At 39.3% G+C, this 26,645-nt stretch overlaps 1 protein-coding gene across 1 annotated transcript in view; it reads right to left on the bottom strand.

Annotated features, from left to right (window-relative positions):
• Positions 1-669: 669 nt before the first annotated feature.
• KIAA1210 (KIAA1210 ortholog) overlaps positions 670-26,645 on the bottom strand; it is a 332,344-nt gene continuing 306,368 nt past the window's right edge. Inside the window, exons 10-16 of the mRNA XM_039842519.1 lie at positions 23,862-23,967; positions 22,431-22,487; positions 14,213-16,585; positions 12,282-13,823; positions 11,115-11,278; positions 9,577-9,670; positions 670-2,677 (exon numbers count right to left, since the gene is read on the bottom strand). Coding sequence (XP_039698453.1) covers positions 2,517-2,677; positions 9,577-9,670; positions 11,115-11,278; positions 12,282-13,823; positions 14,213-16,585; positions 22,431-22,487; positions 23,862-23,967 — 4,497 coding nt within the window. The 3' untranslated portion in view covers positions 670-2,516. The remainder of the gene's footprint in view (positions 2,678-9,576; positions 9,671-11,114; positions 11,279-12,281; positions 13,824-14,212; positions 16,586-22,430; positions 22,488-23,861; positions 23,968-26,645) is intronic.

The raw sequence follows: 26,645 nt of genomic DNA, 5'->3' as shown, positions 1-26,645 counted from the left end.
CAGTATATGCTCCCAGGCATAGGGGGGATAGTAGTGTATGCTTAGAGCAGGGGATGGGGTCTAGTCTACAGGTAAGGGAATGGGGAGGGGAAAGGGGCAGCTCTTCCCAAACCAGTAAAGCAGGACTTAGAGGATTGTGAGAATTCTAAATCCCAACCTGGGCTTTCAGGTGGTCCATGGAGGGAGATAGAACTTATTTTATTTAATGGTTTATTAGTCAATTTAAATATTTCAAATATTTTTATCCATATGTTATGTAGATCCCTAACTGAACTCTTTTTCTGAAGACTACAAATATTACAACTGTTACCGGAGGGCCAGGTTAAATATCTGATCTATCACCCCTCCCTCTTACTCACTCCATGTTATACTTTGTTACCTGAGCACAGTGGGGCCCTTTCCTTTTGATAATGGCTTGTTCCAATAGCCCATATTGCTGTAGGACTTGGATCTACTCCCTGGGCCAGGCTGGAGTACAACCACCAGCTTGCCCCCTTTACTCACCCCCATCAGCATTTTCTCTCCCACCAGTCTCTTTGCTCCCCATGTGTCTACACAGATGAAAACTTCCTCTTCAGTACCACTCTCCCCCATAAAAATACCTACCTGAAGCCATCAGCTTGGTCAGGCATATCTGTGTAGACATCCTTTATACCTCACATATCCTCTTAATATAATTTTGCTTCTCTGACAACCCTCAGGTCTGAACCGTCAATATTTTATTTTATTTCTCTCCCACATGACAGACAGAGACAGACTACAGAACAGGCTTTATTGAATTTATTTGCTTTGCAATATAGCAAAAATCAAGAATGCTAAAAGAAGGCAAGTGACAATGTGCTTCTAGGCATTAAAAAGAAAAAAAAACTTATCCTCTACTCAAAAACAGAGTTTTATTGTTAACTATGGAAAAGAAATTGTTAATAGAGAGTTCATAGAGTGGAAATAACCTAATAGTGGTCCACCCTGAGAAAAGGGGAAGGGAAGTATAACAACTAATCTACAGGATTACCTGCATAAAGGGCATCTACCTTAATGAAATATTCACTACAGGAATACAAAGGAAATCAAACCCAATCAATGAAAAACCTAGAATTATCAAAAAGGCAAAGATACAGTATCAGGAAAAATAGATATTTTATAGAGAAAATGCAAAACCCAGCATATGGTTGTGCAATATCACTTTATACCATCAGCAAAACCAAGCACCTCACTGCCTCTCTGGGTTTTTCTAAAATTATTTTTGCATGAGGCAACAGCCTACTCAGAACTTAAAGGCACAGTTATATCTAGGCCTGCATTTCTATTTAAGCAAAGTAGCTCTGAGGTGACAGGGCAGATACAGTGAAAGATATAATGAAAAAACACTTCTGGGTGTCCTAAGAAAATGAGCTAGGAATGGAGGGGAAGGGTTTAAGGTGAGTAGTTTGCTGGAGAGGTGGGAGGCTATCAAACTTAGTGACTTTTGAGGTATATGCCTCTAGGAATGAGGGCAGGGAGAGGCTGATTTAATCGCTTAAGGCTTCCAGTTAGCAGAAAATTAATTTTTCTAAGGCAGTCTTGCTTTGGGCTAAAATCTTGTGAAACAGAGCTTGCTGAGGGAAAGGGACATGAAACTTTTTGGGGAGGTCTCCACCTTAAGGCAGGAGCCAGTAGCCCCAGACTTCCTTTATAAAAGTCTTCTTGACTGCAAGTATCTTTTGGCGTCTGTAGAATTTTGAATTTCAACAGGGTCTTAAATGCTTATGAAACAGGATATGTATGATATTCAGTACATTTCTGAGTAACTGGAGGGGATAACAGTGGTGCTGGGTGATGAACTAACCATCCAGAATAGTAGGATAATCCCCAAGAAATGTTCCGCCTCGTAAGAAGGTGCTCACTGCTTTCAGAATTGTAACAGGTTGACATGGGGCATGTGCAAAGAGCTCTGTATAAATTGCAGGCTTTGGGAGTTCCCCAGTATATAAAGAAGGGGTTTCAAAAGGCACTGGACTGACTAGGGGACTAGCTATGCAAAATTTTTCTTGGGGACACAGAATTTTCACTTCTTCTACAGGCCTTTACAAGGCATGGAGGAGCAAACAAAGAATTAAAGCATTTAACTAGGCTCATAAAACCTAAAAGCCGATCCTTGGGCCAAATCATTTAGATGTCTCCACTAGAATTTATTTGATCAAGGGAGATGACCTTATCTTAGTTGCTCCAAAAAATGTTTTGATTTCTCCCTTTTAAAATGCATTATCCAGAGTTAAAGATTTCTCACTTTGACAACAGTGCAAACATTTTACAGTTTTTGTAGAGGAAATGCTGGCCTTTCAGATGCTGCCAGTGACTGTACTGAATGTTAGGCATCATGGCATTTGTTTCATTCAAATAGTTATTAGCTTTAATTCCCATCTTAAGGCTCCTTTGCTTAATAAAAATGGTTACAGTAAATAAATCAGTACATAGCATTAATACAGCTCTTGGTAATAATCATTTGAAATGCTGATGCTCCATCCAGGAGCAATTTATTACATGATATCTGCTATATGGCTCCATGCTTTGGCTTTCTTCTTGGCCAAGGAGAACCAGACTGGCTCAAATGGCTCTTGGAGTACGGTTGGGAGAGTTGAAGATTTTCTGATTTCCTTTCTTGTAGAAGGCACTTGAAATATCTTCTGATCTTCAAACCCTACCAAAATCACAGCAAATAACACAAGCCATAAGAAACCCAGAGGTACTGAGTTATGTTTATGGGATGCAATAAACTGTTTCCTTCTTTCATGTTTACTCTGGTTTCTAAAATTCAGTAGTCAGTTTGGGCAATGCCACAGTGTTTGTATGGCAAAGGGGTAAAATCAATATGGTTATGGCCACAGGGACCTGGACATGGGAAGGCCTAAGAGAAAATGTCTACAGCTATAATTGCCAATCTTTGGGTTGCTATTATTAGATTATCTTACACTTTTGAATTGAGACTAAAGAGGAAAAATATTGTATGGTATCTGTTCAGGTTTTTAAATTCCAAATAAGGTAGTATTAGTTTTATTTTGCTAATCATGATGTTGTATGACATAAATGAAAAAACAGTTCAACGCAGTAAAAGTCTATGCTAAAAAAAAATTGTACCAACTACTCTAGCCAAGCATACTACCTCCCTGTGCTCCAATTCTACTCCTTCCCTCATCCTGCTTTATGGTTGATTTGACTTAGTGGCTTAGATTCAACCACTGGTTCTCAACACTGGCTACACATTAGAATTACCTAGAGCGCTTTCTTATTCCTGTGCTGATTTCTTTTATTTACTTATTTTTTAAATCAATTTTATTGGGGTAACATTAGTTAACAATTATATAATTTTCAGGTGTAAATTATCATTTGACATCTGTATATTCTATTGTGTGTTCACCTCCCAAAGTCCAGTTTCCTTCAGCTATCATATATTTGATCGCCTTTACCTACTTCACCCTCTTCCTATCCCACTATATTTGACACCCCTTAACCATCTACCTAACCCCTCCTCACCCACCTCCTACCCTCTGGTAACCACTAGTCTATTGTCCCTGTTCATGAGTCTCTGTTTAATTGTTCTTTTCATTTGTTGCTTTTAGGTTTATATCACATATAACTGAGATCATGTGATTTTCAGCTTTTTATGTCTGGTTTATTTCGCTTAGCATGATTATCTCGAGGTCCATCCATGTTGTCGCAAATGGCAGTATTTCATCTCTTCTTATGGATGAGTAATATTCCATTGTATATATGTACCACAACTTCTTTAGTCAATCAGCTATCATACGACACTTCGGTTGCTTCCATAAACCAGCCACTGTGAATAATGCTGCTATGAACATCGATGCGCAAATATCTTTCGGATATGTGTTTTCAAGGCTATGGGGTAAATACCCAGTAGAAGGATTGCTGGATCATGTGGTAGATCAATTCTTATTTTTCTGAGGAAACTCCATACTGTTTTCCATAGTGGCTGTACCAATTTGCAGTCCCACCAGCAGTGTACGACGGTTCCTTTTCCTCTGCATCCTCTCCAACATTTATTATTACTTGTCCTGTTGATAACTGCTATTCTAACACGTGTGAGATGGGATCTCACTGTGGTTTTGATTTGCATTTCCCTAATAGCTAGCGATGCTGAGCATCTTTTCAAATATGTGTTGGTCATTTGTATGTCCTCTAGGGAGAAGTGTCTGTAGAAGTCCTCTGCCCGTTTTTTGATTGGATCATTTGGTTTTTTTTGTTGTTGTTATTGAGTTGTATGAGTTCTTTGTAAATATCGGATATTAGGCCCTTATCGGAGATGCTGCTCGTAAATATATTTTCCCATTTGCGTATTGTTTCTAGCAGTGTTCCTGTGGAGTCTTTAGGGTTTTCTAAAGAGAGAATCATGGCATCCACAAATAGTGACAGTTTGACTTCTTCATTTCCTATTTGGATGCCTTTTATATCTTTCTCTTGTCTGATTGACTCGCTAGGACCTCCAGTATTATACTGAATAACAGTGGCGATCGTGGACAGGCTTGCCTTGTTCCTGATCTTAGAGGGATGGTTTTTAGTTTTTCACCATTAAGTATAATGTTGGTTGAGAGTTTGTCATATTTGGGCTTTATTATGTTAAGGTATTTTCTTTCTATATTGATTCTGTTAAGTGTTTTGCTCATAAATGGATGCTGTTTCTTTTCGAAGGCTTTTCTGCATTTATTGATATGATCATATGATTCTTCTTTTTTAATTTGTTTATGTGGTGTATCACATTAATTGATTCGCATATGTCGAACCATCCCTGTGCCCCTGAGATGAAGCCAACCTGATCGTGGTGTATATTCTTTTTAATATGTTGTTGTATTCAGTTTGCTAGTATCTTTTTTTTTTTTTTTAGCATTTTTGCATCTGTTTTCATAAGAGGTATTGGTCTGTAGTTGTCTTTTTTTATGTTATCTTTACTGGTTTTGGGATCAGGGTAACATTGGCCTCAGAAAATTAATTGGGACATATTGCCTCTTCTTGGATTTTTGGAAGAGTTTGAGGCGAATACGTATTAAATCGTCTTTGAATGTTTGGTAGAATTCACTGGTGAAGCCATCTAGTCTGGACTTTTACTTTTTGGTAGGTTTTTGATGATTGTTTTAATTTCCATACTGCTGATCGGTTTGCTTAGATTTTTCAGTTCTTCTTGATTCAGTCTAGGAAGGTTGTATTTTTCTAAGTACTGGTCTATTTCTTCTAGGTTATTAAATTTAATGTTATATACTTTTTCATAGTATTCTTTTATGATTCTTTGTATGTCTGCAGTGTCTGTCATAATTTCCCCTCCTTCACCCCTGATTTTGTTTATTTGTGTCCTTTCTCCTTTTTCTTTAGTGAGTCTAGCCAAGAGATTGTCAATTTTATTAATATTCTCAAAGAACCAGCTCTTTGGTGCATTTATTTTTTCTATTGTTTTTTTGTTTGTTTGTTTGTTTGCTTGTTGGTTTCAATTTCATTCATTTCTGCTTTTTTTATTTCTTTCCCTCTTCTGACGTTGGGCTTCATTTGTTCTTCCTTTTCTAGTTTTTTAAGATGAAGCATTAGGTTGTTTATTTGGGCTCGTTTCTATTTTTGGAGATAGGCCTGTGATGATATGAACTTTCTTCTTATGACCGCTTTTGCCGTGTCCCAAAAGTTTTGATATGTTGTACTATCATTATCATTCGTTTCTATGTGTCTCTTGATCTCTCTTTTTATTTCTTCTCTGACCCAGTTATTCTTCAGTAGCATGTTGTTTAATCTCCATGTATGTGTGGTTCTTCCTGCTTTCTTTTTGCAGCTGATCTCTAATTTCAAAGCATTATGATCAGAGAATATAGTTGGTATGACTTCAATCCTCTTATATTTCTTGAGGCTTTTTTCCCACTATGTGGTTGATTCTTGAGAATGTTCCATGTGCACTAGAGAAGAATGTATAAGCAGCTGTTTTGGGATGGAAGGCTCTGTAAGTGTCAATTATGTCCAGTTGGTCTAATGTGTCATTTAAGGATGTTATTTCCTTATTTATTTTCTGTTTGGATGATCTGTCTATATCCGACAGTGGGGTATAGTGCTACCACAGTGCGTTGGTCTGTTTCTCCCTTTAGTTCTGCTAGTAATCGCTTTACATATTTCAGGGCTCCCTGACTGGGAGCATAGATAGTAATAAGTGTTATGTCTTTTTGGTGCACGATTCCCTTTATCATTATGAAGTGTCCCTCAGTATCTTTCTATACCTTTTTTTATTTTGAAGCCTATTCATCTGATAGTACTGCTACACCTGCTTTTCTCTGAAGGCCATTTGTTTGAAATATCATTTTCTACCCTTTCACTTTGAGTCTATATTTGTCTTTGCAACTGAGATGTGTCTCCTGGAGGCAGCCTATGGTTGGGTTTTGTTTTTTGATCCATTCTGCAACTCTGTGACTTTTAATAGGTGAGTTCAGTCCATTTACATTTGGGGTGATTACTGAAATATGAGGTCTTCTTATAGCCATTTTATCTTTTGCTTTTTGATAGCTAGGTTTGCTTCCTTGTCCTTGTGTTTTTGTTTTCTTTATTTTGGTTGGCTTTTGTGAGTTTTCCCTCTGGTCCTTCTTGTTTTATGTTATATACTTCAGTTCTGAATCTTTGGTGTGTGGTTACCATTATGAATATGTAAAGGATAATTATATATGTATACAGTCATCCATTTTCTTCTGCACATGCCTTACCTTTGTTCTCCTTTGAGAATTTGGATCTTTGATTTCTCCTGTGTTCAGTCATTGTTATCTCAGTTTGTCTCTATGTATACTGAACGTTTATTACCATCTTGCTATAGCAATTCTCTTATTATTATTTAAGCTTATAATGCCCTATTCTTAGTAACGGTTGCACTCCTCTGCTTCTATTTGCCTGATAGTCACTTTACTCCTTATTATGCTTTTTTTTTTTTTTTGGTCATTTTGTTTTAGGTGAGCTGACCTCTTTTACTATTTTTGTAGTGCAAGCCTCATAGTGGAGAATTCCCTCATTTTTGTATGTCTGGAAAGATCTTTATTTCTCCTTCATATCTAAAGAAGAGCTTAGCTGAATATGTTATTTTAGGCTGGTAGTTTCTTTCACTTAATAGTTTAAATATTTGATTCCATTCCTTTCTGGTTTGTAAGGTCTGTGCTGAGAAGTCCGAAGATAATCTAATGGGTTTTCCTTTATAAGTTACCATTTTCTTCTCCCTGGCTGCCCTGAGAATTCTGTTTTTGTCATTGATTTTGGATAATTTTAATACAATGTGTCTTGGTGAAGGACCTTTTGGGTTGAGATAATTGGGTGCTCTGTTGACTTCTTGAATTCCAAGCTCCAGCTCATTCCTTTGATTTGGGAAATTCTCATCAACTATTTGTCTAAAATGCTTTCTAGTCCCTGCTCCCTTTCCTCACCTTCGGTAATGCCCATTATTCTTATGTTTCCTTTCCCGATGGTATCAGCTAGTTCTTGTAGTTTTCTTTCATTATTTTTCATACTTCGGTTTCTCTCTTCTTCCTTGACATTTGTTTCTAGATTTCTGTCTTTGATATCACTGATCCCTTCCTCTATTTGATCGACTCTATTTCCCAAGCTTGCTATTTCATTTTTCAACTCCTATAGTGTGTTTTTATTTTTTTATCTCAAGAAGATCTATTTTTTTCTTTTTGAGTGTTTCATTCTCCTTCCTCTGCTCATTTAGTTGTTTTTCAATTCCTGAAATTATTGATATGACTCATTTAGGAACTCACTGAGTTTTTTCATAAGTACCATCCTGAATTCTCTATCATTTAAGTCACATATTTCTATGTCTGTAAGTTTATTTTCTGGAGATTTTTCTTTCTTTCTGAGATGGCTTGTTGCCTTGATTGTTCATGGTATTCACCTGGGCATTAATGGAACTGTATTGTTGTTGTTTTTTCCAGAAATAATATTTATTATATAAAGGTATCTCTTTAGCCTGCTGCAAAGAAGGCACTTTTCTTTTGGTTTCCAGTAGGTGGCGTCTAAGCCTCTTGGATCCCTGCTTCATATAAAGCCTTAATAATGCCTTTATATAATGCCTTTATTTTCTTGTAGATATTTAATCATGCTCGTTACCTTCAGTTTCAGACCCTGTCAGTGTAAGCAACAGTCTCAGCAGGGTTTGCTCAGATTTCCCTGGGGTTCCACAGTGATTGGTCCAGAGGGTATGGGAGGAGGGGTTGTGGGGTTGGGGGTTGGGGTTGCGGCTCAGCCTTGGTGTTGCAACCACGGTCGGTAAAAATCAACTACTGTTTCTCTGTTGTCCACTTCCCTGCTTTCTGCCCTGATGACTGGGCCCTGCTGCTGGCTGCATGGAACTCACAAACTCTGCCTGGCAGGGCTGTTTAGAGAACTCGCCGCATCTTCTCCCTTCTCCCTCTTCCTGCAGGGAGCTCTGAAGGCTGCAAGAGGCAATTTCTTTATTGCTCCCAGTCCATCAGCTGACACCCAGGGTTCTGACCTGTGGTAGCTCTTATGCACAGATCCCACGCTCAGGCGTGCTAGTGTGAAGTTTGGGTGTTTTTTTTTTATTGAGTTTTAGATATTCAGCTTATTGTTGTTTCAAGGGGAGAGATCTGGGGATGTCTCTCACTCCACCATGTTTTCTTTCAATCCCCTTAGAGCTCTTTTTAGAAAATACCAATGTCCATGACATTTCCTGAACTGACTGAATTAGGACCTCTAGCAATGGAGCCAGATTTATCTGTAATTTTTAAATGCTTACCACATGATTCTAATGCACAATGAGTTGAGAGCCACTTGATAGGATATAGTGCTGATGAAACTATTTATAGCTATGAACAGGTTAGGTGCTGCTATTTCATGGCCAGACAGTGGGTTCCTAAATACCTAGTCTAATTTCTTCATGAAGGGAACTAAGGGACAGGACAAAGATGATTCACTATAAACCTATCCTCCCTTCTCCTGCTCCTGCTGAAAAAAAAAAAGATAGATAGATAGATAGATAGATAGATAGATAGATAGATAGATAGATAGTTCTGGCATATAATTTTGCTGATGAGACCACATTCCATCCTTTCCCAGTACAGTGTTTTTTCAGCTTTCAACATCCCTCTGCCTCTTATACCCCTGCTCAGAATGTGGAGGGGCTGAACAAGATTTTAAAATAGTTTTTTTAAAAAGTTAATACCATTGAGCCTTTATAGTGAATTACTTTTAACAGTTTCATTGGGAATATAGAAGGTGAGAAAATACTACTTTGCTATGAACTGGAAAGTAGCTTGATTCTTTCCTCTTGGATACCACAGGAATGTTTTAGTGAGTGATCATAACTTTGTGCCACACATCTTCCTTGATGTAGTAAAAGACTGGAAGCCACTCTGAAAGTTACACACTGGACTTATAGTAGTCATAATGATTAGATTTTTCTAAAACAATCGAATATTCGTATCTAATGGTAGAGCCCTGAGAGAATTATTAAGCTGATTTGGGCAAAAGGGGAGAGACATATTGTCTGAACTTGAAATTACCAAAGTTTCACAGCTATTTCAGTGGGAAGATGTTGCGGGGGACTCTTTTTACCTGCTTTGGTAGACTTAGGTAGGTCCATCTGTGCCATCTTCTCCTGTCTATTGACATTGGAAGTGAAAATCTTTCTGTGTTGGTTTTCAGCTCCCTTTAATACAAAAATGAAAATAGGAATCTTGTAAGTCATAACATGAAAATAGCAAATTACTCATTTGGAAGATCACAACGTATAATAAGCCCTGTCCTGGGTATTATGAGTTCAACAGTAATCAAATGGAAAGAGAGATAGAGAAAGATAAAGAAAGAAATAGCACTAAGAGCACCTCGGCTCACAATTTAGGTTCACAAAACCTAAGCTGGTTCAAGTTTAATACCTTTCACATGTGGAAGAAAAGGTTGTCTAATCATACAAATAGTGTAAACAACTTAACAGAATTATTTAACTTGTGTACGTTTTCCCTAGCACTTAACAGCAAGCTAACTGAACGTGGTGGTTACAAACAAATCCTATCAACTAATTGAAGTTAGTTCGACAGGATTTCTAATTAGCAAAACTTGCTGACATCTGACTGGCACTCCTTGCATTAGAAAACAATGTACTATAGGTCTTTTCAAAATTGTACAATTTAAGCTTTTCAAATTAACCTCTTCACAACTGATCTAAATTAATGAGTTTATACACTCTAGTGTATTTTCTCCTAACAAAAGCTTTAATAAAGCAAGGTGTATGATATTGCTCCTATAAAAATATTAATGATGAAAATGAAAAAGACCTTTAAAGCAAAATGTTAAAAAGATTCTCACGCAATCCCTAGACAAACTCAGTTAAGCCCTTAAAAGTATAGGAACTCTTGATATGTAAATTTGATGTTTTCTTGAGTCAGTTTTCTGCAGTTTTGATGAGGGGTTCTCATTCCATCATTTCCAAAGATACTGCAAGTGGGACATTAGAGACAAGACATCATCCCATCATCCTTGATTCACATGTGGTACCATTAGCCTAGTCCATCACATAATTTTTCTTTTAAAATTAAAAAATCTAAAATAAGGTGCCACACCAAACCAAATCAATATGTAGAAACCCAAATATCGATTACCTTTTTAAATCATTATGTACTGATAGGAAAAGGTGTCTAGAAATTAAATGTTAAATGAAAAATAGTATGTATAGTTAGATTCCATTTATATTTTCTTAAATACATATACATACTTATAAGAATAAAATATCTGTAAAAATAGTTAACTCTCACCCCAGTGGTTACCTTTGTTTTTTTTGTTTTTTTGTTTTTTTGTTTTTTGACTTACTCCTTATTTCTCAACCAATTTCATGGAATCCTGCTCTAGAATATTTAGAATAGGATCTGATTTACAGAATCTTCTCATAATTATTACTTTTCACAAATCCTTTAAGAGCACAAAGCAGGGTGCACTTGAGTACAAATCAAGTTTTTTTCCTCTGAAGAGTCCCCCTGCCATTATTAATGCAACCGAAGAAGTAGGGAGCTGCATGCTTGGCAAGGTTCCCAGTGCAAGCTTAAATGGTTGGCTCCAGCAACCTTTTGGAGTGCTTTTTGGGCTGACTCAGGTCCTACCTCATATGTAGGCTTCTTAGTCTCAGCCTTAGCTTCAGCTCTATTATCGGGTTTTAGTTCTTTCATAGGAATGTGGGTCGGAAAATTCCTCTGCCTCTGCTTTACCATGGTTATCCAAGCTGGCTCTGAGGTTGCATAATCTGATTGTTGAATAGGAGCCTCTCCTGAGAAAAGAATAAAAGGAGTTAGAACAGAAGCAAGGCAGGCAGGGTCTTGAGCTTGGCTGGGGCCTACCCACAGTAATGCCCCAGAGGGATCTTTGTTAACTGCCAAATGAAAATAAACAAATATCACATAGAGAAGGGCCCACTTTTTGTGCCCTCCCTATAACCTGGCAAGGTAGGAGAGATCCTTGGGTAGATAAGAAGTTGTACTTCAAAAGTTTGCACTATCCTCTTACTGGTCCTTTTTCTTCTCTATCCATCTCTCTTCCTATCTCATGGTAGGACGATTGTTGCCAGGTGGGCTGGCAATGTTCCTAAGAGGCCAGAGGCCCAGGCCATTAATGTTATTCTTCTAACTCCAAGGAAAATCTTATAGTATTTGTTACTTCATAGTCCTTCATGCAAATGTGTGGTTACATGGGTGTGGTTATAGGCATATATAAGAGTATGTGATGGTGAGTCTGAAGGTACAAAGGCTTTGAGAGAGATTAGTGCTCAAAAGATCACCTGGCTCTGGATTCTTAGACATTTCAGGTGAGTGAAGAAGCAATGGAAGTACAAACATTTATAGTAAATTAAGATTTCAAGCTAAGAGTTTGAATATAGTGCTCTATTAATGAGTTGGCTTTAAAAATCCACATGGTATTGGGGGGAGCATAATACATGTAAAAGTATCTTGAGAAAAGCATAAATTCTATCTAAATATAAAATGTACAGAGGGTGGGAAGAGGGAATGAGGAGATGGTCATGCATGTGTCCATTACAGAATGTGGATAGATGTTCAGATGAGACTCCCTTGGAAAACAGAAGACTCAAAATTAACCCTCTCTAAATCCATTAATCTAGAACAAGGAACTATCTTTCCCCTAAATCCACAAGCGAGCCCTATCAGAGAAACAATTCAGCAGGCAGGGCTAGAACAGACTGCTTCCCATTCGAGACTGATTTCCAGTTCTTCCCTCCACTCGGTACCTACTTGCCATCTGGAAAGTTAAAGTCTCACCTGGGATCTTGTAAGCAGGTTGCTTCTTGGCCATGCTGCCAGACCTGGTCTTGTTCTGTTGCTTCTCTGCAAAGTCAGATATTGCGGTGACGTTCTCTCTGATGCCCAGGAGCCCCTGGGAAGCACTTCTGATTTGTGGTTCTCTACCCACATAAGATGAAACTGGGCTTAAGGAGAATGAAGGAAGCTTGGTAAAATGGTCTTGTTTCTCACTCTCCTGCTTCTGTGAGGAAGGGATCCTTCTCAGTCGGACTCCAAAACGGTTTTCAACATCAGCCCCACTGGGGAATAAATTTGAATAGCTGTTATCGCGATCACTATTCTCAAGAACCTCCTTCTTATTTTCCCCAGAAGTGGATGTTGGCCAGGCAGGAGAGATGGTGAACTTCACAGGTTTGGTAGCAGGAGTCGGGATATTCTTAATGAAGTTTTCAGAGTCCTGGCCATGTTTCCTGGTTTTATTTGGAGAAGCTGGACCTCTTAGTAGTGACCAGCTGCTAGAATTGCTCTCAAAAACATTTCCCTTGGCAGGAGCATTCATGGAACGTGAATAAACTTGTTGCTGATATTCAGGGTCTGGAAAGGCCTGAAAAGGGTGTCTGGGAGGCAGGTGATCATCCTTAGCACTGATCTGCCCTACAGGTACACTTGCTGAATCTGTTGAGAAAATATGTGGCTGGAATTCAGCCTCATCCTCAGCCTGGGACCACCATTCTTTAGGAGAGCTCTTAGAAACTGATAAGACTTTTTGCTGGTTCTCAAGCTTCCCCAATTTCTGGGAAAGGTATCTGGGAGGAAGCTGCTCTTGAGAACTAATCCACTTCACAGGAGGACTCTCTGAATGTGAGAAAACTTCTTGTGGGTCTTCAGGCCTACCCAGGGACTGTAAAGGGCATTTTGTAGGCAGCGGCTTCAAAGAAATGCCTCCCTCAATATCAGCTCTCTCCCAATCTGAGAAAACTTGGTGCTCAACTTTAGGACTCAACAAAGATTTGGAAGGTTGATTTGAAGACAGAGGATCCACATAAATCCGTTCCTCAGAAGCAGGGGTCTCTGAAAAAAATTGTTGTGCCATAAACTTCACGAATGACCTGGAAGGACGCCTGGGAAGCGGCAATTTCTTAGATGTGCCTCCTTCAACAGCATTATTCTCTAGATATGAGGATATTTCCTGAACTTTAGACCTCCTTAATAAGTGAGTGGGATATTTGGAAGACCTCTCATATATGCCCCCTTCGACAGCAGCACTCTCAAAACTTGACATTTGCTGGACTTTATGTCTCACAACGGACCAGTTTCTGGGAGGCGGCAGGTCTGCAGACGTGTCCCCCTCAATGGCAACATTCTTTGGACCTGCAGAAATTGATTGTTTAACTACTGGTTTCATCTGGGGCTGAGAAGGCTTTCTGGGAGGCATTGGCTCCATAGGACCGCTCCATTCTGCTGGAACACTCATTGAACCTGAGAAGACTTCCTGCTTCACAACTTGTCTCACTGGGGACTTAGAAGGCATTCTGGGAGGCATCCGCCCATAGGACTGCTCTCAGCCACAGCTCTCTCTGAACTTGCAGAGGCTTGCTGCTCAGATTTAGGACTCACAAAGGCTTGAAGACACGTCTGGGAGGCATCCACCCATGGACTGCTCCTCTCAACCACAGCTCTCTTTGAACTTGCAGAAGCGCCATTCAGATTTAGCTCACATGGCATTTCTGGAGCATCCACTCATAGAGCACACAGCTCTCCCTGAACTTGCAGAGCTTGTGCAGTTAGGACTCACCAAAGGCTGAAGACCTGGAGGCATCCACTCCATAGGACTGTTCTTTCAGCTACAGCTCCTCTTGAACTTGAAGAGGCTTGCAGGATTTTAAGGATTCACCAAAGGCTGGAAGACATGTCTGGGAGGCATCCCTCCATGGACTGCCCTTCTCAGCCCAGCTCTCCTGAACTTGCAGAGGCTTGTTGCCCAGAGGCTTGTTGCACAGCTCTCCCTGAACTTGCAGGGCTCATCAAGGGCTGAAAGGCATGTCTGGGAGGCATCGGCTTCATAGGGCCACTCCATTCTGCTGGAGCACTCACTGAGCCTGAGAAGATGTCTTGCTTCACAACTGATCTCTTCGGGCGCCGAGAAGGCATTCTGGGTGGCAGTGGCTCCATAGGAATGCCCCACTCTACAGCAGTGCTCTCTGGATCTGAAGAGGCATGTTGTTCAAATCTGAGGCTCTCCCAGGGATGGAAGGTATGTCTAGAAGGCACTGGCTCCATAGGACTACTCCATTCTGTGGAAGCACTTGCTGACTTGCTGGTATCGGACCGTGGCTGGAATTTAAGCCTTGCCAAGGGCTGGCAAAGATATTTTGGAGGCAGCATCTGCACAAAAATGCCCTCATTACCAGCAACGTTCTCTGAGAAGCTATGCTGGGCTTGAACATTTGTCAAGGATTGAGGAAAACATTGAGGGAGCAGTGGCTCCACCGAAAAGGCTGTCTCAGCACCCTCTGAACCTGAGAACACATTTTGTTTAACTTTTGGGTTCATCAAGGGCTGGGCAAAACCTTCAGAAAGTAGAGGCACCATGGAATTTCTCTCCTTAACAGCTGTGTTCTCTGGAAATGAGGAAACTTTTTGCTTGAGTGTAGGGCTCAAACATGGCTGGAAAGGGTGTCTCATAGGTGGTGGTTCCATAGAAATGCTCCTCTTAGCTGCAGAGCTCTCTGGACCTGCAGAGATTTCTTGCTCAGCTATTGGTTTCATGAGGAGCTGAGAATGATGTATTGGAGGCTGTAGCTCCATAGAAGTGACCCCTTCAACAGCAGTAATTTCTGGACCTGAGGAGATTGGTTGCTCAACTTTATGCCTCATCAGGCGTTTAGCATTCATTCTCGGAGGCAATGGCTCCATAGAAATGCCCCACTCAAGAGCAGCACTCTCCCGACCTGCAGAATCTTGCTGCTTTGATTTAGGGCTCAACCAGGGCTGGAAAGTATGCCTGGGAGGCATCAGCTCCCATTCTGCAGAAGCACTCATTGAATCTGAGGAGACTTGTTGCTGAACAAATGGCCTCACAAAGGACTGAGAAAGGTGTCGGGGAGGAATCTGCTCCACAGAAACACCCCACGCCCCTGGTGTGTTCTCTGAAACTGAGGAGACTTCTTGTTGGTCTTCGGGCTTCTCCAAGGCCAGGGAAGAGTGTCTAGAAGACAGATCTTCTTCAGAGCTGCTCCAATCATCATCACTATTGTACTTTTCAACATAACTATTTGATTCTGTCAACACTTCATCTTCAGGCTCTCCCAAAGACTGGGAAGCAGATCTGGGAGCCAGCTGCTCATGAGAGCTGCTCAATTCTTCTTGGTCATCTTCAAGATTCTCCAAGGACTGGAAAGAGTGTCTGGGAGCCAGCTGCTGCTCAGAACCACTGCCCTCCTCTGAAGCACTCTCTGAATCTGAGAAAACTTCTTCAGCTTTGGTCTCCCTCGAGGACTGGGAAAGGCTTCTGAGAGACAGCCTCTCTGTAGAAATGCTTTCCTCTGAAAAGACACTTGCTATATCTGAAATGCTTGCTGTAAAGGTCTGGAGAACATTTCCAGGAGGGCTTTCTTTGCAGATGGTTGGGATATCTCTAGGTGACTCCATTTTAAATGGGACACTTCCCTGTGACTCAAAGCTAGAAGCGTCTTCCTCTTCTAACTCAATATGAGAAGGACCCGTAAGCAGCTGAGCCTCCACTGCCACTGAGAACATGATATCTTCTTGGGTTGTAAGAGGGCTTTCCACCACTGGTAAAAGACTAGCTCTGGCTTTTGTCTTCTCAGCTCCAGAAGCCCCATCTTCATGACATGGTGAAAGACCACTAACTATAGACTCTTTTGTGTCTTCAGGTATGGGATATGATGATGATGCTTCTCTGACTTCAAAATCTAAACTGGCCTTTCTTCTTTCCATGACATTTTTATCTGAAAGCAACTTCTGAGGAGTAGCAGTTGCTGCTTGTGGAGCTATGGGCTCCTCCATGGCTTGTTCTTCCAAGGACAGGTGCCAGAAAGGGCTATCCCTGGCAGTGTTATCAGCAGGTGTGGAATCAGCTGTATCACCGAAGCCAAACACTGGACTGGATTGTTTAGAGCTCCTTTCTCTGGGTTCACCCTCATTATTTTCTGAAGCACTTGATCCTTTTCTTCCATGTTGTCTTCCACATGCTGCTGACCATAAGTAGCCCTGACTTTCAGCAGCATCTGTGTTTGAAGACTGATCTGTTGTCTTATCATAAATCTCAATTTCGTTGTTCTGTTCCTGACTTGAGAGACCTGTACCAAAGAGAAATATGTGTGCTTCTAAATTCATAAAATAAGAACAGTCTGCATTGAGTGACATCAGAAACATAGCAGAGAGAAAGACATCCCCAAATCTCTCCCCTTGAAATAACAAAAGCTGAATATCTAAAGCTGAACATCTAAAACTCAACTAAAAACAGGCAAAGTGCACACCAACACATATGAGTGGGAGATCTGCGCATAAGAGCTAAGCCAGGTCAGAACACCAGTTGTTGGGAGGTGGACTGGGAGAAACAAAGAAGCTGCCTCTGGCAGCCGCCAGAGCTCCCTGCAGGAGGAGTGGAGATGGAGAAGGTGCAGCGACTTCCCTGAACAGCTCTGCCTGGGATAGCTGTGAGCACCACTGCGGCTTGTGGCAGTGCCCAGGTATCAGGGCAGAAAGCAGAGAAGTGGGGACGGCAGACAAGCAGGGATGGCAGAGAATAACAGTTGATTATTACCAGACAGATTGCAAAACACGAGGCTGAGTTGCAGCCCCCATTCCTCAAAACAGAGGGTCCCTCCACCCATATCCTCAGAGAACAAAATCTTCACAGCCCCAGGGGAATCTGAGGAAACACTACCAATACTGTTGCTAACACTGACAGGGACAGAGACTGAGGGTAACAAGTGTGACAGAACATCTATAATAAAAAAAAAAGGCATTATTAAGACTTTATATAATGCCAACTGCTGGAAACCAAGAGAAAAACACCTTTTTATAAAACAGGCTGAAGAGAGATGTGCATATAATAAATCTTGTTTCTGGAAAAAAGCAGAATACACTTCTATTAATCCCCAGGTGAAGAAATAGTCAATTAAACACTATGAACAAGCAAAATGACAAAGCATCTCAGAAAAAAAGAGAAAAATCTCCAGAGTATAAGCTTATAGACAGAGAAATATGTGACTTAAATGACGGAGAATTCAGAATGGTACTTCTGAAAAAACTCAGTGAGATACCAAATGATTCATATCAACAATTTCAGGAATTGAAAAAAAAAAAACAACTACATGAGCAGAGCAAGGAGATTGAAACACTCAAAAAGAATAGAATAAATCTTCTGGAGATTAAAAAAACACACTGCAAGAGTTGAAAAACGAAATAGCAAGGTTGGGAAATAGAGTCGACCAAATGGAGGAAAGGATCAGTGATGTCGAAGACAGAAATCTAGAAAGACATCAGAAGGAAGAAGAGAGAAACCAAAGAATGAAAAATAATGAAACAGAAATTCAAGAACTAGCTGATACCATCAGGAGAGGAAATATAAGAATAAAGGACATTATTGAAGATGAGTAAATGGAACAGAGGGTAGAAAGCATTTTAGACAAATAGTTGATGAGAATTCCCAAATCAAAGGAATGAGCTGGAGCTTGGAATTCAAGAAGACAACAGAACACCCAATTATCTCAACCCAAAGAGGCATTCACCAAGACACATCGTATTAAAGTGATCAAAAATTAACGACAAAAACAGAATACTCAGGGCAGCCACTGAGAAGAAAACGGTAACTTATAAAGGAAAACCCATTAGATTATCAGTGGACTTTGCAGTACAAACTTTACAAGCTGAAAGGAGTGGAATCAAATATTCAAACTATTAAGTGAAAGGAACTACCAGCATAGAATAATGTATCCAGTTAAGCTCTCCTTTAGATATGAAGGAGAAATAAAGATCTTTTCAGACAAACAAAAATTAAGGGAATTCTCCACTACGAGGTCTGCACTACAGGAAATACTGAAAAGGGTCAGCTCACCTAAAACAAAATGACCAAAAAAAAATACATAATTAGGAGTGAGGTGACTAGCAGGCAGACAGAAACAGAGGAGTGCAACCCTTACTAAGAAGAGGGCATTATAAGCTTAAACAATAAGAAGAGAATTGCTATAGCAAGATAGTAATGAATGTTCAGCATACATAGGGACAAATTGAGATAACAATGACTGAAAATGGAAGAATTCAAAGTTCCAAATTGGCAAAGGGGAATGGAGATAAGACACGAGCAGAAGAAAATGGACGACTGTATATATATAACTATCCTTTACATATTCAAAATGGCAACCACACGCCAAAGATTCAGAACTGAAGTAGATAACATAAAACAAGAAGAACCAGAGGGAAAACCCACAAAAGCCAACCAAAATAAAGAAAACAGAAACACAAGGACAAGGAAGCAATGGAAACACCGAGCTACCAGAAAGCAAAAGAAAAAATGACTTTAAGAAGACCTCACATTTCAATAATCACCCTAAATGTAAATGGACTGAACTCACCAATAAAAAAGGCACGGAGTTGCAGAATGAATCAAAAAACAAAACTCAACCATATGCTGCCTCTGGGAGACACATTTCAGCTCTAAAGACAAATATAGACTCAAAGTAAAATGGTGTAAAATAATATTTCAAATAAATAGCATTTACAGAAAAGCAGGAGCAGCAGCACTAATATCAGATGAAATTGACTTCAAATTAAAAAAAAGGTAAAAAAAGATACTGAGGGACACTTCATAATGATAAAGAGAATCATGCACCAAGAACACAAAACACTCATTAATATCTATACTCCAAATCAGGAGCCCCAAAATATAGAAAGCAATTACTAACAGAACTAAAGGGAAAAACAGACCAAAACACTATCAGAGTAGGGGATCTAAATACTCAACTGTTGGATGTGGACAATCATCCGAACAAAATTCAATAAGGAAATAACATCCTTAAATGACACATTAGACCGACTGGACATAATTAACATTTACAGAGCCTTCCATCCCTAAACAGCTGCTTATACATTCTTCTCTAGTGCACATGGAACATTCTCAAGAATTGACCACATCCTAGGACACAGAGATAGCCTCAACAAATATAAAAGGATTGAAATAATACCAATCATATTCTCTGATCATAACACTTTGAAACTGGAGATCAACAGTAAAAAGAAAGTATGTTGTTTAATATCCAAATATGTGGATATTAAACAACATACTATTGAAGAATAACTGGGTCTGAAAAGAAATAAAAAAGAAATATCAAGAAATACATAGAAACGAATGATAATGATAGGACAACATATCAAAACTTTTGGGACACGACAAGAACGATCATAAGAGGAAAGTTAATATCATTACAGGCCTATCTCCAAAAATGAGAATGAGCCCAAATAGTAACCTAACACTTCATCTTAGAAAACTAGAAAAAGAAGAACAAATGAAGCCAAAATTCAGCAGAAGGAAAGAAATAATCAAAATTGGAGCAGAAATAAATGAAATTCAAAACAAAACAAAACAAAAAAACAATAGAAAAAATAAATACAACAAAGACCTAGTTCCTTGAGAATGTTAAAAAAAAATTGACAAATCCCTAGCTAAACACATTAAACAAAAAGAGAAAGGACACAAATAAAATCAGGGATGACAGAGGGGAAATTATGTCAGACACTGCACACATACAAAGGATCATACAAGAATACTATAAAAAAGTATATAACACTAAATTTAATAACCTAGACAAAATGAACCAGTACTTACAAAAATACAACATTCCTAGACTGAATCAAGAAGAACTGGAAAATCTAAATAGACTGATCAGCCGTATGGAAATTAAAACAATCATTGTAATCATACAAAAAAGTAAAAGTTCAGGACCAGATGGCTTCACCAGTGAATTCCACCAAACATTCAAAGAAGATTTAATACCTATCGTCCTCAAACTCTTCCAAAAAATCGAAGAGGAGGCAATACTTCCCAACTCATTTTATGAGACCAATATTACCCTGATCTCAAAACCTGGTAAAGATAACACAAAGAAAGAAAACTACAGACAAATACCTCTCATGAACACAAATGCAAAAATCCTAAATAAGATACCAGCAACTGAATACAGCAACATATTAAAAAGATTATACACCACAATCAAGTGGGCTTCATCCCAAAGGCACAGGGATGGTTCGACATATGCAAATCAACTAATGAGATACACCACATAAACAATTTTTTTTTAAAAAGTATCATATGATCATATCTATAAATACAGAAAAAGCCTTCGACAAGATACAGCATCCATTTATGAGCAAAACAGTTAACAAAATCGGTAGAGAAGGAAAGTACCTTAACATGATAAAGGCCATATATAACAAACCCTCAGTCAACATTATATTTAATGGTGAAAAACAAAAAACTGTCCCTCTACGATCAGGAACAAGGCAAGGCTGTCCACTATTGCCACTGTTATTCAATACAACATTGGAGGTCCTAGCGAGTGCAATCAGGCAAAAGAAAGACATAAAAGGCATCGAAATAGGAAACGAAAAAGTCACACTGTCACTATTTGCAGATGACATGATTCTCTCTTTAGAAAACCCTAAGGATTCCACAAGAACACGACTAGAAACAATAAGCAAATCCAATAAAGTCTCTGGATACAAAATCAATGTTCAAAAATCCATAGCTTTCCTATACTCTAATAATGGCGTGTCAGGAAAAGAAGTGGAAAAAAAATATTTCCTTTTGCAATTGCAACAAAAAGAATAAAATGCCTAGGAATAAATTTAACAAAACAAGTGATGGACCTATATAATGAAAACTATAAGACCCTATTAAAAGAAATAGAAGAACATACAAAGAAATGGAAAGATATTCCATGTTCTTGGATTGGAAAAATCAACGTAGTTAAAATGACCATATTTCCTAAAGCATTATACAGATTTAATGCAATTTCCATCAAAATCCCATCAGCATTTTTTAAAGATATAGAAAAAAAATCATCAGATTTGTATGGAAACACAAAAGACCCCAAACTGCCAAAGCCATCCTGAGAAAAAAGAACAAGGCTGGAGGCATCATTCTGCCCGACTTCAAATTATACTATAAAGCGACAGTAATCAAAATGGCATGGTATTGGCAACAAAGCAGACACACAGAGCAGTGGAACAGAATCGAGAGTCCAGAAGTAAACCCATATTTATACGGGCAAATAATTTTAGACAAAAAGCCAAAATCCTACAGTGGAGAAAGGGAAGTCTCTTCAATAAATGATGCTGGGAATACTGGAAAGCCACCTGCAAAAGGATGAAACTAGACTGTTGTCTATCACCACACACCAAAATTAACTCAAAATGGATTAAGGATTTGAATATAAGACCTGAAACAATGAAATGCATTGAAGAAAACATAAGAACTAAACTCAAGGACCTTGGACTTAAAGAGGATTTTATGAATTTGACCTCAAAGGCAAGGGAAGAAAAAGCTAAAATAAATGAATGAGACTACATCAAACAAAAAAACTTCTGCTCAGCAAAAGAAATCATCAACAAGGTAAAGAGAGAACCATCTGAATGGGAAAATATATTTGCAAGCAACACCTTCGATAAGGGCCTAATATCCAAAATATACAAAGAACTCATACAACTCAATAACAACAACAACAACAACAACAACAACAACAACAACAACAAATGATCAAATCAAAAAATGGGCAGAAGACCTCAACACACACTTCTCCCTAGAGGACATACAAATGGCCAACAAATATATGAAAAGATGCTCAACATTGCTAGCTATTAAGGAAATGCAAATGAAAACCACAGTGAGATACCATCTCACACCTGTTAGAATAGCTACAATCAACAGGACAAGTAATAACAAGTAATGTTAGAGAGAATGCGGAGAAAAAGGAACCTTTATACACTGCTGGTGGGATTGCAAATTTGTACAGCCACTATGGAAAACAGTATGGTGTTTCCTCAAAAAACTAAGAATTGATCTACCATATGATCCAGCAATCCCTCTACTGGGTATTTTCCACAAAGACTTGAAAACCCATATCTGAAAAGATATTTGCATACCTTTGTTCATAGCAGCATTATTCATGGTGGCCAGGACTTGGAAGCAACTGAAGTGTCCTACGATAGATGATTGGTTAAAGAAGCTGTGATACATATATACAATGGGATATTACTCAGCCATAAGAAGAGATGAAATACTGCCATTTGCAACTACATGGATGGACCTCGATATAATTATGCTAAGTGAAATAAGCTAGACAGAAAAAGTTGACAATCACATATCACTTATATGTGGGATATAAACCTAAAAGCAACAAATGAGTGGGACAAACAGAGACTCAGGGACATAGACTATAGACTAGTGGTTACCAGAGGACTATAGACTAGTGGTTACTAGTGGGGTGGGGGAGGAGGGGGGAGGTAGATGGTGTAAAGGGAGTCAAATATAGTGGGATGGAGGAGCGCGGAGTGGGTAAAGGGGATCAAATATATGGTAGCTGAAGGAAACTGGACTTTGGGTGGTAAACACACAATAGAATATACAGATGTCAAATGATAATGTACACTTGACAATTATATAATTGTATTAACCAGTGGTACCTCATTAAACTTAATTTTAAAAAAAGATAGGAAAAGTAAAATGGATTATTCATTTAATTTTTTTCTTTTTTCTTTCCTTCTTTCTTTCTTTTTTCAGAACAGTTTTGTGGTTTTGTTAGTTTTCATGGGAAAATGTATTTAGAGATACCCTGTCTTTGAACACACATGCGAAATCCTTTGTGGCAAAACTATGGAAAAATTGTCTGACTTAATTTGTGGAAATGGAATTTTGTTTTGTCAAGCACTGTGTGAAATTAGGTTGCCATCAGCTAGAGCCAACATCCACATATACACACAGAGAGAGATTTCCACTCCAGTGGTAGTTGTTTGGGGATTTTATGGGTGTTGGCTGCCAAAGACATCTGTCTGTGGTTGCTCCCAGCTCTCTTTGCCCATGGTTATGGGAACTGGTCTCACTGTTAATGCAAGACCTTTTCTCTCTACTGGAAAGGAAAAGCAACTTTACAAAACTAGTTTGGGGCCAATTCTGTTATTATTGTCTGGTTCTGTTGCTGAGGGGGAGTGCTAAAGGGGAAATCACTGGCTGCCCTCAGGTATCTGGGCTCACTGAGGAACTGAGCATGCATATTAGGCTTAAAGAGGATTAAAGAAATTTATAAAGAAACAAAATAACTCTGGTTGGAAATTCATTGAGATAAAATAGGGATCTAGGTATGACCCTTTATCTAAATCCCATGCAAGTGAGGGTTGTATCAATTAGGCAGTTTAGGTGGATAAACCTGGACCACATTAGCATGCATCTTAAATTGAAAGCTCTCTGAAGACCAAGGACAGCAGGTCTGAGTAATTTTTACTATATAGCTCCCGTCACATAGCCCTGCACTATTAAGCTTGTAGTACATTTCTGGGTGAGGTTGAAGATGTGCCGACCTGCACTGTCTTTTTGGGTATTCTTTTCATCAGCGTCTTTTGGTTTGTTTATACTCTTCTGTCCAGAAATCTGTGTAAGGTTTGGCTCCTCCTGCTTTGGTTTCACCTAAAAGAGGAAAAGAAAGAGCTTGAATCAGACGGAAGTGCTCATCACCCACCCCTGAATGATTGCCAAAGGGGGAAAAAAAGGAAAAAAAATCCTTGATATCCAAATATCACTGCTGGGAGCATACAATACTATTAACAATGAAAATTATTTCCAATGGCATCTATCAGCTGGTGATCATTCAACCTATTGGAAGTGGTCCACCTACATTTCAAGTTTCTGATCTCTGAGTGATATGCTGCAGGGAACTCTCCAAAACACCCTGGAAAACACTGAACCACAATGCAAGGCCATAAATCTGAAAATAGGGGGTTGAGCCTGACAACAATCATATTCTTGGCAACACTGGAATTTTGAAACTTGCTTCATCAGACCTGGGAGACAAATTCAAATCCTGTTTGGCTTTTTTTCAGGGAATTTAGTGAAAACATGAATTATGTCTTTCTATCGCAAAAGAAGAAAGAGGATTGGGGTTTTGTTGAGAAAGAAGAGAGAAAAAGATAAAGCATTCAGTCCTTATATTTAAGGGGTTGAAGTTGTTTTATTATAAACAAGGTTTCCAGATAATTACGGTGAAGCTTTGAAAATGTCAGAGTAGCACTGCATTGAACAGTGTCCAGAATTCGCATAATGTAAGCCTTTATGAGTGTGTCTAAAGACAAACATACAACTTTATGAGCCCATTTGAAGTGCCTGTGCAAACAGACTCAACTCAAAATTATTTACTTTTGAGTGAATGAGGTCAAGTAGACCTGGATTCAAATATCTGCTCCATCATTTACTCTCTGTGTGGCCTTGGGCAAGTTATTCTCTAAATCTCTGTATCCACATCTGTAAATAAAGGGTAAGGGGAAACCTCCTGTAGAAATTCCAAAGCAGAAGAAAGTGGCAGCAACCTCTGTGTTATATATTATGCTGGACTCTCTTATATTCATCCATGTGTCAGAGAGAGTCACAAGTGAGAAGTTGTCCCCACCTTCTTAGAGTGTGCTACTCAGGCCTTTCTTCAATTAGGTTATGCAGAGAGACGAAAGAAGTGTCGCACTAAGTTTCCCTTAGCCAACATTCCCTATTTCCCAGGTTTGTGGTGAAGTGTCCAGTGGATCATGCATATATTGGGTTTAGTGCATAAATTGGTCACTAGAGGGCCCCCTGGACCCACCACCCTGCCAATTGTTTTTTCATCTTGTACTTTGTTCTCTTTCTAAAGCTAAATTGAGATGTCTAAGGAGAGGGGAGCAGAAGGGTGGGGTGAAAAGAGTACTGGATTGGAAGTCAGAAGACTGGGTTCTGGTCCTAGCTCTGCCACCACCAGTTGACATTGGACAACTATTTGTGCTTTAATGTCCATCCTTGTAAAATGCTTTAACTGGGAAAGTTTTTAGTGTCTATCAGCTCTGATTTTATAACCATTTATAAATCATAGTCACTGAGGAATTGGGTATTTGACCAAAGTGAATCTTCCAGCTGACACATCCTTATAAACATCAATATCTTTTAATTCTTAACTTTTAGTAAAAATCTTTTCCAAAGGCATTAGTTCCCTATTTTCCTAAATAGAGATCAGGGAACATAGTTTAAGGGTTTTGCTTTGTTTTTTTTTCTGTTTTTTTTTGTTTGTTTGTTTGTTTTGGGTTTTTTTTTTTTGATGACTTGGACAAATAATGAACATGATCTATTATATTAGACTATAACACAGTGTGGCCCTGAGGGACTTATAACAGTGCGCAAGATTCTTGATCCCTATACCAAATATATGTCACTTTTCATTGCTGTCAGATCCCTGAATCTGATCTGGGACCATGATTTTAACAGAATTGGCTCACCTAAGTATAGCTCTGCCTGCGAGAAAGTAATGTGACAGGAGATTGTGACACCGGTGTGACACTGAGCGAGCTTTGGAGTTTTCAGCGGATCTTTGGAAACATGACAGAGTGAGAGACGTCCCCAGATCTCTCCCCTTGAAACAACAATAAGCTGAACATCTAAAACACAACCAAAAAACACCTAAACGGCACACCAGCACGACTGAGTGTGGGATCTGTGCGTAAGAGCTAGCACAGGTCAGAACCCTGGGTGTCATGTGGTGAACTGAGAGAAATAAAGAAGCTGCCTTTCGCACCCACCAGACCTACCTGTAGGAAGAAGAGAGGGGGAAAAGGAGTGGCAAGTTCTTGCCACGTGTTCCCTGAACAGCTCTGCCTGTGACAGTTGTGAGTTCTCGTGGCTGGCTGGCTGCAGAGATCAATATCAGGGCAGAAAGCAGAGAAGCAGCCAGCAGAGAAACAACAGTTCATTTTTACCAGCCGGATTGCAAAACCGAGGCTGAGCCACAGCCCCCAACCCCCAACCCACAGGGCCGATCCCCCCATACCCTCAGTGATGGAACACCGCGGAGCCCAGGGGAATCTGAGCAAACAAGACCAAAACTATTGCTAACACTTACAGTAACGGAAACTGAGGGTAGTGAGCGTGATTAAATATCTATCGGAAAATAAAAAGCCATTTTTAAAGCTCTGTATAAAGCAGGGATCCAAGAGGCTTAGAAGGCACCTACTGGAAATCAAAAGAAAAGCGCCTTCTTTGCAACAGACAAAAGAGAGAACTTTATATAATAAATCTTTCTGGAAAAACAGCAGAATAAATTTCCATTAATGCCCAGGTGGAGAAATAGGCCA

This window comes from Pteropus medius, unplaced genomic scaffold (assembly GCF_902729225.1).
Source record: "Pteropus medius unplaced genomic scaffold, Ma_sr-lr_union100, whole genome shotgun sequence".
Lineage (NCBI taxonomy): Eukaryota > Metazoa > Chordata > Mammalia > Chiroptera > Pteropodidae > Pteropus > Pteropus medius.
The sequence above is the reverse complement of the archived record's forward strand: the minus strand, read 5'-3'. Positions and strand labels throughout refer to the sequence as shown.